Here is a 12,644-nt window from a genome sequence, read left to right on the forward strand (position 1 = left end):
ACCCGAACACATCTCAAAACGGCTTACAGTTGCCTTCCCTTTCCTCTCCCCACAACAGACACCCTGTGGGGTAGGTGAGGCTGAGAGAGTCCTGATATCACTGCTTGGTCAGAACAGCTTTCTCAGTGCTGTGGCGAGCCCAAGGTCACCCAGCTGGTTGCATGTGGGGGAGCGGGGAATCAAATCTGACTTGCCAGATTAGAACCCCACACTCCTAACCACTACAGCTGGAAGGCATCCCCTAAAAAGAGAATTTGATGGGTTAGCGTCATTTGGGCACTCCTAGAGGATGACAGATCTCTGTTGGTTCCATTCTTAAAACCACCTTGTTGCATTCACTCCATTTTTATAGATAATGAGGAAGCATAAAGTTAGGCCATAGTGGGAAGATCTGGTGACCATGGAGCTGAATGTGATTTCGTACACGGAAATTGGACCTGGTGGAGGGATTAGATCTATCCTGATCTCCCCCTCTAGTAGAGACAGCATCGGCAAAACTGTTCTAACAGATGGTGTTCTGCACAGAAGTTTGGGGGATGGGTCTCTCTCCCTTCTCAATTCCTTTGTTGGAACTGACTTAGCTCAGTGACACTTAATCTCTGACTTTGCACCTTCTTTATATTTGCTCTTACTATTAACTTTCTTAGCCAGTGGTTCTGAGAGACTTCTTGGACCCAATGGAGATCAGGTTTGTACACTGGATGGTACATTGTCTCCCTCCAGACTGATGATGCTGACTTTATGGTCACCACTGCCCATGCTTTCCACTTTCGGACAGCTGGAACTAATCAAGTATCTCTGAAGTCTGCAGAGTTTTCTTCCATAGTGCCATTCTTAACGTCAATATTCTTTAAGAGTGAGCTTTCTGCATGAATCGCTGAGAAATTCTGCAACTCACAAGTTTATGGCTCTTGCCTGGTTGTATAACACACAGACTGCATTCATTCATCTGTGCCATATTTGCCCCTTATTGGGTGTATTTTTTGAATAAGCTCTTCTGAGTCAATTGATGATCTGATTCCCTCTTACAAAATTACCGGCAGAAATTGCCACAGGAGAAAAGCAATCTAAGACTAGGATTTTTTCTCTGCAATCAGGCTTCCTAAATATAATCTGTCAATCAATTTGTCCAAGATGATACAAAATGACAAGAATGCTAGAAGATAGACCTACTCTGTCATGGTGCAAGAGGTGCAGAAGGTGAAGGTACATTTTGCCATTATTCCAACGGCCATTGGGAGGGAAATGTCCAGCTCCAGTGGGCAGATGTCCCTAATGATTCTAAGCTAGAAGAAGATCTTGCAGTGCCAGACTTGCATGAGCACAGTTCCAGTGTAGGACTTCTTTCAAGGTGCACTGCTGTTGGCTGATCTGCTGCATAGTCACAGCAGAACCATACAGGCAAAGGGATCACAGCCTCAAGCACGAACACTGACTTAACTGCTTTGGAACTTAATGAACATCCTAGGCAAAAAGAGAAGCATAAACCCTTTTGCAGTAATATGATCAGGAACAGTCAGATCTGGACTCCATACAGCTAGGATAGGGAGCCCTAAGAGGAACATGGCAAGCCTTAAAATGTGAAACTGCAAAGGATAATGTTCGCCACTTCCACGAAAGTAAATATTGTACCATAAGACTTTCTTACACAATATGGTGCAAACCCTGCTCTCTGATCCCCCCCACACACACCTGAAATGAAGCAGGCAGCAGAGGCAGGGCTTTTTCTGCAGTGGCACCTTATTTATGAAACGTCCCTCTTGAGGCTTGCCTGCAGTCTACACTACTCCCTTTTAAGCACCAGGGGGAAATTTTTTTGTTCACCTAGGCTTTTATAATAAGGACCTGATCTCTTGACAGCATAGAATTTCTCAAAACATCTAAATCCATAAACAAACACTTCTTCAGAAAGTCATCCACTGCTTTTCAATATTTTATACCAGACAACTTCATCTTGATATATCCATTCTATATATCTTATTGAGATATATTGTTTTATTCTCACTGTTTTTATGTAATAACTGGAGAAACAGGGTCCTATTTTTGCATTGTATTGTTTTAACTATGCTTTGTAAAGGCCTTTGGCCATATACAATAGATATGTATCTATCTACCAGACAGCTTACCAGACATTCATCACAGCGCCTTCCTGTAACAAGACGCTTACAATAGCAGCTTCCTGTCTCCGAGTCACAGGGATTCCCTCCAGGAAGGGTGCCCAAGGGATTACATGCGCAAGCTGCATTAGGAAACACAAGCAAATAAACCAGAAGTCAGGTGTTATATTTATCATCTGCACAGCATTTAATGCTAACAATTTTCCTGTGCAGGGACTTAGTGGTAAATGCCCAAGTGCCTGGGAACTATATCAGTGCATTGTATGTGGGTGATAGCTCTAGACTGGGAAATTTCAGGAGATTTGGTGGGTGGAGGCTGGGGAGGGCAGGAATGTCAGCCTACTGTCACAGAGCCCACTTTCAAAGCAGCCATTTTCTGCAGGGGAACTGATCTTGGTCACATGATAATCAACTGTGAAAGAGATCTCCAGGTCTCACTTGTAGACTGGCAACCCTAGCCTTGTACAAAATAATGGATGTCTTGCATTTTTCTACTTTTTGTGCTGCTAAACAAAATAGGGCTCTAGACTTCATTGCTATTTAAAAAATTAAACCTGAAAATTCAGGAAAGGGAACTGCATAGTCCCCATGTGTGCCTGCACAGAATCCTTGAACTGAAATATCCCAGAATACTCTTCTCCCACAGTCCCTATCAAGCCTTTTAAAAACCCATGGGATTTTAATACATAGTTAGAACATTTACATCCTAATCCTCTATATAGGATCTCTGGGCAATAGATTTATGAAGGACAGGAACAGCTTCTGTGGAATTAAATTCAATTAATACAATCAAAATATACAGCGTTAACTGCTGAAATCTGTGTTTTTCATACTTACACTGACAACCAAGAGGATTGTCTCCACTTAATCCAAAGAATCCTTCTTTACAGATATCACAACGTTCCCCTTCCACAAATAATTTACACCGGCACTGGCCGGCAATAAGCCCAGTTGAGAAATCGGTGTAGCGGTCACATACTCCACCATTCTGGGAGCCAACTGGATCACAGTTGCATGCTAAAAATAACAAGCAGAAACACTTTAGTCCACAATCAGCTGGACACAGGACTGGATTCAGAGTATCTCCCCCCCCCACACACACACAAATGGGAAGCAATTCTGGCAGCAGAACAGAACTTTGCTGCCTTCCTTCTCCCATTTCTGCCCATAATCTCCCCAAAGTGCTGATCCTTGGGGACAGGGGTTCCTCAGGAATGGCTTCAGGGGCAATTTGGGGGTCTCTGCAGGTAGAAGGGGGTTGGTAGAAATTACATTAGCAGACAACATACTGGCAAGCCTAATAGAAGAAGAAGAGTTGGTTCTCATATGCCACTGTTCTGTAACCGAAGGAGTCTCAAAGTGGCTTACAGTTGCCTTCTCTTTCCTCTCCGCACAACAGACACCCTGTGAGGTGGGTGAGGCTGAGAGAGCCCTGATATCACTGCTCGGTCAAAACAGCTTTATCAGTGCTGTGGTGAGCCCAAGGTCACCAAGCTGGCTGCATGTGGGGGAATGCAGAATTGAACCCAACATGCCAGATTAGAAGTCTGCACTCCTAACCAAGCTGGCTCTCTGGAGGTAATACCTGGTGGTAGCTTTGGAATGGATGAGGGCTAACAACTTGAACCTTAATCCCAACAATTCCTTGTGGAATTCGAAGGTCTGGCCCAAGAGATGGGTTACCCCTTGTTCTGGATGAGGTTGCGCTCTTTCTAAAGGAGCAGGTTCACAGCTTGGGAGCACTACCAGGCCCTTGCACGAGTTTTGGTGGGTTTGATGGATGCATTCCTTCCTGAACAGAAAAAATCCAGCCACTGTGGTGCATGCCCTGGTAACATCTAGATTAGACTACTGCAATGTGCTCTACATGAGGCCACCATCAAAGACTATCTAGAAACTGCAGGTGATACAGAATGCTGTGGCCAGAGTGTTGACTGGAGTGGGTTGTGGAAACCATGTCACTCCAGTCTTGCTCCATCTACATGGACTTCCAATTTGCTTCTGGGCTCAAGTCAAGGGCTTTTTATTGCTTAAACCTCTATAATATGAATCCTCTGCTTATCTAAAACCAGTGTGTACCACTACTTTACATTTTTAATTATCAGTTTGTATACATCCTTTTCCTCAGCCACACAAATGAGGTTACAACTATTGTGGAATAGCCTTTCAGAAATGTCCATTAATTCCAAATACATTTTTGTTTATAGCTTTTAGGAAAAGAATGAAACAACAAACCTTCAAAATCACAATAATTAATTACATTTGTTTGGTCATACTGCCCCATCACTACACATGACAATCTGTGCAGAACAAGATATATAGCTACCTCAAAGAACTTACAATTTAAAATTCAACATATGGGAGACACCATTAGGGAATAGAGATTGGGGATAAACAGGAGAAGAATGATACAAAATATTACTGAGAGAAAAAGAGGAATAAATGATGAAGCCTTTGCCAGGCTGTCTTATTGACTGTGTTTTTCATTGATTGGTAAGAAGAAATAAGAGTGCACCAGTCACATGATATAAAAAAGCAAGGCCGAGGCCAATGGTGCAAAATCGGGTAAAAATATTGTATTACTCAGTTTAAATCCCCCCCAAATTCCTGATGCATTTTGCAAAAAGGCTTCAACCGGGAGGCCTGTTCATCGTTCAGTACATCAAAAAACTACAGATCCCCCCAGCGAAACCTTTTGGCAAAAGGCATAGGGAATTTTTGAAGACTTAAACTGAGTGATAAAATATTTTCATCTGATTTTGCACCATTGCCCTCAGTTTTTTTATATATAGTTCTCATTGATTGGGACAGGCCATCATTGTACTTACGTTCACAAATGCTGGGGTCCCGGATGTCTCTCTCTGGATGTTGGAAGTAGAAGGGTTTGCACTGCTCACAGTTACGCCCCACAGTGTTATGCTGGCAGTCCTCACACACTCCCCCGCTGCTATTTCCAGTTGCCAGGTACACGGCCATATCAAAATGACACTGCGCAGAATGTTCATTGCAATTGCATTCTAAGGACAAGGGACAAACTCCAGGTGATGGCCTCTGACTTTAAAATATTAAAAAAACTGCATTTTTAAAAAGGTGACAATGACTGAGCATATAGCAGCTGCCTCACCATTAAGGAAAATCTATCTTCAGCCCTACACAACTTTGTCATTCCTTCCAATGTGCTTTGTGTTAGAAATAAAGGAGAATGAAGTAGAATAACTTAAGCTGATGTTACACTTTTGTTTTATATATTTTTAATCTGTTACACTTACTTTTGCATGCATTGCTGTTGCGACCTTCAGCAGGTCGCCAGGGTAAATCGTGGTAAAAATCCAAGCACTGTTCACAGTTTAAGCCTTTTGTGTTGTGCCTACACATGCAATGCCCATGGACCTTTGATTAAAAAAGACAAGTTAAAATATGTTTATACAGAGAGATACAACTTAAGAAAAAAATTTCCTTGTCACTGACAGAAGATCTTTGATCACTCCAGTACAATAGCAGGGCAACACAGACACTGTCGCTCTGCTATGAGGTGTAGAGAGCTGCCGGTTCTCTGGATCAAGGCCTTAGCCGCTCTCCTCCCCTCTTTCCCCTGTTTAAGGACACTCGGAGTGACACCCCTTTCCACTGTGTGTGTGTGTGTAGGGGGGGGGGCTCTGCCCCCATTCTGGCTGCTTCTGCCAGAATAGTACTCTGCTAGGGCCCTGCAAATCCTTATACCACTCCTGGCTGACACCCTGTTTTGCCAGTGAATTCCACATATTCAGTATACAGTGTGTGAAGTTTTTCTTCTATCTGTCTTTTACTGGATGATCCTAGTGCCAGTGTAATGAAGAGCTTTCCAGTCCATATAAACTGCTAAATTTACCTACTATATATTTCTTCCTAAACTTATTTCTACACCAACCAGTCCCAATGAAAATGGTCTAAGCTTTTCAACATTTGGGTCATTTTTTCCTGCACTTCTTCCAGTTCCACAATATTTTTTTTGAGGAGGACAGCCAGATTTGTACAAATACAGCCACAGCACAGGTTTATATCAAGGTATTGTGACCTGACACTTTTATTTGCAATCCCCTTTTTAATAACTCCAGCATGGAATTGGGCTGCACACTGCTGCACACCAAGTTCACTTGCCACAACCAAAGACCTTCTCAAGGAGAAGTCACTGCCAATTCAGACCCCATCAGTGTATAGACTTGGGAAGCAGGTTGGTGCAGTGGCCAAGAGTACCTTCGATCAGCTGTATTTGGTCTACAAACTCTCTCATATTCAGCCATATTAATCTTTACTATTGTATCCTCACGGCTGGGCTGTTGTGATACACACTGTGTTCAGCTGCCCCAACCAGGAAAGCACAGTTGGTTCAAAAAACAGCAGTCCAGTTACTGTCGGGTGCTAGACTATCTTGAGAGTTGTTGTACTGGTTAAGGTAGTGCACAGCCTGTGTCTTTTCTATCACAGCTCCCATGCTATGGAACAGGCACCCTGAGGAAGAGAACGGTGCTGCCTCTAGGTATTTAAATAGCACCGCAAGATGACTGTATTTGCTGGGGCTCCCAGTGGGGTGTAGGCTACTGGCATTTTTTATGGGGAAGAGGATTATGTGGAGTTTTATCTTTTTCATTTGAATTTGTACCTCACCTTTAGCTATGGGTGTGTGTACACACACACACACATATATCCCTATCCATGGTTCCTCTATATATTTGTGAAACAGCCTGGGGAGTGGAACGTGTCAGGCTGTCCAAGTTTAAATAGGGCCAATCAGGGTGAAACCAGGAAAGCTGATTGGCCCTGCCCCTGCAGCTCCCGCCCTACATCCATGGACTCTAGCCTCTTTGCTCTCAGATGCACCTCAGTGCCTGGAGCCAGCAGTAGGTAAGGGGAGAGAGCCCTGGGCAAAGTGTTGTGGTGGAGGGCCTTCTAAGCAGGGCCTCTTGGCCTGCTAAGCTGGGTCTGCTAACTAGGGCCTCTTGGCCTGCTAAGCAGGGCCAGCTAAGGAGGGCCTCTTGGCCTGATAGGCTGGGTCTCCTAACAAGAGCCTCTTGGCCTGCTAGGGTGGGCCTGCTAATGAGGCCTGCTAAGCAGGGCCTGTTAACAAGGGCCTCCTGGCCTGCTGACTGCCTGCTAAGGAGCTCTGTCCTGGGCCTGCACCTGCGAGCTGCGGCCCAAAGCCACCTTAAACTGCCTGGCCAGGGGCCTGGGAAGGGGACCCTTTCAAGGCCCATTCTTTGTTATTAAATTTCTATACCGCCACTTGCTGTAGCCTTGCGGCAATTTACACATACAATTCTAAAACAATAAAACCCCAATAAAATCCCCATTAAAATAACAATCACATACTAACTAACTATGTAATGGCGACCATAATCTCTAATAACCCCTCCTTTTTCGGGGTGGGGCACTGATCTCAATCTAATATTAATATGATGTTAATCTAATCTAATGTAAGATGAATTTGAGAACCAGTTGGAAAGCCCCTCTCCCGGGACTCTGCCCCGGCCTCAACCATATGCCTGGCGGAAGAGCTCCGTCTTACAGGCCCTGCGGAAAGCTGCTAACTTTGAAGCTGGTATATATATATATATAAAACAATATAAAATAGTGAATGAAAATAGCCAGCATGGTAACAATGAGGAAGAACACTTGGTGTGACAGTTTGAATTCCAGGTTCAAATTTCTGCTCAGCTATGAAGGTCTCGGTAGTGCGGAGACTTAAGCATATTGTCCCAGACTAATCAACTTTACAATTTTTTAAAAGAGGTATGGCATGCAATTATGACAAATAAAGAATGGACAAATAGATTTCAGTAAAACAGTGCCTAAGCCAAGTTTTGATAAATTTGTTTATTGGTATTACCCAAAAGGGATTATTTGTAGAAGGGAACTTGTTAGTGTGAAGCAAAATGAGCTTCAACACCACTTGCTGGCAAAGTAATGGAAATGCTTACCATCCCTTCCACCTCTTCATCATGCCCATTGACTGGTGCACACTCACTGGCATGTCCATAACAGAAGCAATTCCCACGGACCACCATGTCATAAATGGCATAATAATATTTTTCTCTGATTTCCATTCTAGAGTCCAATAGGTTATCCCCCAGTGTATGCAGCCTGGTAAATTTGATTCTTAAGTTTGTGATTTTTAATAAATCTGAAAAAGTGAAAGACGAGAAAGCTGAGCTGTTTTTTTAATTTAATCTAACAAAGCAAGATATATAACAAGCAAAGAAATTGAGATAGGTAATAGTTGTGTTTGATTATAATAGCTGTGACTGGCCTGCAGATTTTGTATTAAGTGGAACCTGGAGTCTTGCACCCCAACTCACTGAAATAAAGGCCCAAACTGAACCATATAGAAATGTTAGCGACCAAGGTACACTGCATTAACAAAACAAATTATGCAGGTGTATGGGGTGGAAATAAAAACCGGAAGTTTTTCTTTATCATTTGTTGCATTGTTACTGTTATTACATAAAACCTTATTTTGGCTGACTCAAGCACTGGGGCACTTGATATATTTTATGTATTTGTCATTTTTGATGTGCCAGTTACTATTATTTAATAAACATCTAAACTCAGAAAAGAAGGTTTTGTGCTGCTCAAATGCCAACAGCACAAATACGGGTGGGTACCTGCCATTCATACACCTGAAAAATCAGCAAGAGACTTAGTTTGAAAATTGCTGTAGATAACCTCACCCTATGTGCTGTACAATTGCAATGTAGTATGCAAATATTTCAGTTACCTCAGTTTTAAGAAACCAGGACCTCTAGGAGATGGAGAAAGGCTCAAACAAACACACAAATTAAAACGGATGTCATACAGTAGGACATGCCCCCACCAGCTCCACCCTGCTATACTAATGCTCAGAAATGGAACAGCCCAATTTAACTGAAATAGGAGTAACTCAGCTGCAGGGCAATTTGCTCTGCTGAGCCAACAAAAACCTCAGTTTGCAAGCTAGAATACTTCTGTAATTATTACAAGCTCTGGCCTGGCTGGCCCAGTCTAGCCCAGTTTCACCATCTCAGAAAATTAGCAAGGTCAGGCATGGTTAGTCCTTGGAAGGGAGACACCAAAGAATTAGAGTTACTATGCAAAAGCAGACAACAGAAAACCATATCTGTAAATATCCTGCCCCCCCAAACCCCTTGGAGGTCACCATAAGTTGACTGAGTCTAGGCAGCACTTTTTGCCACCGTCAGTATTACAATTATATGAGGTAAGGTTGTTGTTGCTAGGTGCAAAGTCGTGTCCGACTCATTGCGACCCCATGGACAATGATCCTCCAGGCCTTCCTGTCCTCTACCATTCCCCGGAGTCCATTTAAGTTTGCACCAACTGTTATTTCACTATATTGCACAGATGGGAAAGGAAAACCTCCTGTGTAGCTCATCACTGATGTAATACAATTTACAGTGCAGTCCTAAGAGGAGTTGCCACTTTCTAAGTCCATTGACTTAGAAAGGTGTAGCTGTCCTTAGGATCACAGTAGCACTGTTAAGATTTATTATGCTCTTAAAGTACTGTGTTACGCTAATTCATGCTGTTCACCATACATTTGTTCTAATAGAAAACACACACACATGTGTTTTAATAGATCAGTCCAGCAGTGAATTTTCAGTTGCAGATGTGTATGTGTGTAAATAAAGCATGCAAATCATTGTTCATGACAGACTCCTGAAAACATTTCAGCACCTTTTCATCAGGTCATCATCCTGAACATTACTTGTTCCTTTGGTCCCAGTAGGGAATTCTGTTTGGTGTTAATGGGAAGGCAATCAGATATATTTCAGAGCTCACATAAAGACCATTCTAAAGGGAGGAAACAAACCAATTCACATCTCACCACAAGACTGTGTGTTTTGTTACAACACTGCACCATTTTTCTTGAACTTATAAAGTGAAAGAGAAGCTATGCTATCAGCAGAATGATAAAACTTGAGCCTGAGAGATTAGCATTCAGCCCAGTCAACGAATTATTGTCTGCTCTTGTATGTGTGTCACTATTTCTCAACCTTAGTTCATCTGCAAAAGGACAGGGGGTATACCTCTCAGGCATATGGGTGAATAATTGTAAAGTATTAACATTAAAGGAAGGGAAAAGAAATGGCATACATACTCTGAATTCTTGGGCTGTATGGGTCCTCAATTCTAAAAGCAGGATCTAGAGCACGAAAAATGACCTGGAACAAACATGTGAATTCATGAGAAGCACAGAATTTACTACATCACTGATAAGGCAAATCCATTGTACATAAAACTACCAACCTCTCCTTCAGTTGAAGGTTCAATATCAGAATATCGGGAATCACAAATCACATCATCTACTTTCTTCATTGGTCCAGTGTTAACTCCCGGGAAAGAGTTCTCGCAGTCATAAGCAAAATATCTATAAACCTCCCAAGTTTTCCCAAAATCTGAGGATCTTTCAATCAGCATTGCAGATGGGCGAAATGTCTAGGAATCAGAAACAACGAGAGTTGGCTAGAATTTTAAATTGCATATTATCTGGGCCTTTGCTCAGTCAAAACAACCTGTTTTTACTTTTTTTCTCAAGTCTATTTTGTTTCCTATCTCTTTCCCCCTACTCCCCCAGCCCCACTTCTTACAATGTGGACTATGCATGCCAATCAACAGCGTATATTTAAAATAACAATAAGCCTCTTGTAACTGCAGCTGTTCAACCAGGTCAGTGCATCTGTGGGTCAATCGGCATGTTAATAATGGTATTCAGTCACTCACACTGCTCCACTGCAAGGCACACCTGCACCAACAAGATCCCCCTAAGACATATGGATGGTGTTGCCTGGTAGATGACGTATTCACAAGTTTAAACTAAGGATAGTGCAAAATGTATCATTAAAAATAAGGACACACTTGTTTAGAGACACCTACCAATCAATGGCAAAGCATAACTAAGAACATCATGTACAGAGCCTGTGAATCAGACATTGTGATCTACAGGAATAAGGGGGGGGAGAGAGAAATCCCTTTATCTCTTGCTTGCTCTCTTTTACTCCCACAATTCAAAAGGTAAGATTTAAGAGACCCCCTCCCCTCTCACTTGAGTAAGCTTTTTGCTCTTGTGAAGGTTTTGTAGCGTGGCCAGGTCTGCATTAGGAAATTCCTGGAGGTTTTTTTTTTGAGGGGGGAAAGCACAGGGAATTTGCAGAGGGGAGGGAGCTCAGCAGGATTCAATGTGATAGAATCCACCTTCCAAAGCAACTGTTTCCTCTAGGGTAGCGATCCGCAATCTGTGGGCTGCGGACCACATGTGGTCCGTCAACTAATTGGAGGTGGGCCCCGAAGGACGCCTTTCCCCCACCCCGGCCCTTTACTACATCCCCCCCAGCCCTTTACAACACACTTCATTGTTGTGGCGTGTCTGTATCTTATTTTGAAGGGATGTTTAAACATTACCATAGCGATCAGAGAGCGCTAGGGCAGTGGTTGAGAGTAGAGGAGTAAACTACCCCCCTCCACCGGGCCTTAGTAAAAGGCGTTGAGTGGTCCCCAGCGTTGAGTGGTCCCCCGTGATAAAAAGGTTGGGGACCACTGCTCTAAGGGAACTGGTCTCTGTAGTCTGGAGATCTGTTGTAATTTTGGGAGATCTCCAGGCCGTACTTGGAGGCTGGCAACCATGAGGATTAGCTAGTGAAGGGGAAATACCATGCAAATAGACCTCAGATAAAATAGGTATGCCAGCCTAAGATCCCTGGAGGGATGGTAAGCTAAAAATGTGATAGCTAAAAACCATGAAGGTTTGAACCCACACATCTGGGAAAAGAGGCAAGCCATCTGCCAGCATGGCAGAGTAGTTAAGGGTGCCAGACTAGGGCTTTGAATCATCACTCTTCCACTGTATGTTCACTGGATGACATTGTGTTTCTCAGGCCAGCCACCCTCACAGGGCTGTAGTTCAAAAGATAAGATAGAAGAGGGATGCTATAAGCCACTTTGGGGAGAAAAGCAGGATACATAAGCAAACAGTTAAATGAAAACTGAAATTTCACTGAATATTCTAACTGTGGTCTTGGCATAACTACAATGGAAAGGGAAAAATAAATGTGATTCAACAGCTTTGCATTAGAAAATGAATGTATTAAACTTTTGGAAATGTATTCCTAGAAATTCAGCTATAAAGTACAGTGTGTATTATTTCTACAATTAGGTACTTACAACTGAAAATATTCTTCCTGACAATATTCTCTAGTAAAACAAATTCTCACAGAGTCCAAAATTTAGTCTCCAGATCACTTTCACATAAGTTATGTATTTAACCTTAATGAATACAACCCCAGAGGATGTTTTCTGAATAAAGTCTCACTACAGCCAAGTTATGATGTACCTCCCCAACAAAATGTATTTTGAGCCATATGGTGCAAGTGTACTGCCAGGACATCTGTTTAGAAGGAAACAAGAGTACTTTGTATACAGATGTTCATTTTTCCTGTAATGATGTCAGTGGACAATTGTAAAAGAGTTCTAAATCCAATATTTCTGTTGTCTTAAAGAATC

At 42.6% G+C, this 12,644-nt stretch overlaps 1 protein-coding gene across 3 annotated transcripts in view; it reads right to left on the reverse strand.

The window, feature by feature from the left end:
- LAMB1 (laminin subunit beta 1) overlaps window positions 1-12,644 on the reverse strand; it is a 67,264-nt gene that overhangs the window by 40,818 nt on the left and 13,802 nt on the right. For all 3 annotated transcript variants that reach the window (XM_077338187.1, XM_077338188.1, XM_077338186.1), the window contains 7 exons: window positions 10,395-10,583; window positions 10,246-10,309; window positions 8,072-8,274; window positions 5,387-5,507; window positions 4,946-5,134; window positions 2,955-3,134; window positions 2,127-2,239 (listed from right to left, as the gene is read on the reverse strand). In XM_077338187.1, coding sequence (XP_077194302.1) covers window positions 2,127-2,239; window positions 2,955-3,134; window positions 4,946-5,134; window positions 5,387-5,507; window positions 8,072-8,274; window positions 10,246-10,309; window positions 10,395-10,583 — 1,059 coding nt within the window. The remainder of the gene's footprint in view (window positions 1-2,126; window positions 2,240-2,954; window positions 3,135-4,945; window positions 5,135-5,386; window positions 5,508-8,071; window positions 8,275-10,245; window positions 10,310-10,394; window positions 10,584-12,644) is intronic.

The sequence above is a fragment of the Paroedura picta genome, chromosome 5 (assembly GCF_049243985.1).
Source record: "Paroedura picta isolate Pp20150507F chromosome 5, Ppicta_v3.0, whole genome shotgun sequence".
Classification (NCBI taxonomy): domain Eukaryota; kingdom Metazoa; phylum Chordata; class Lepidosauria; order Squamata; family Gekkonidae; genus Paroedura; species Paroedura picta.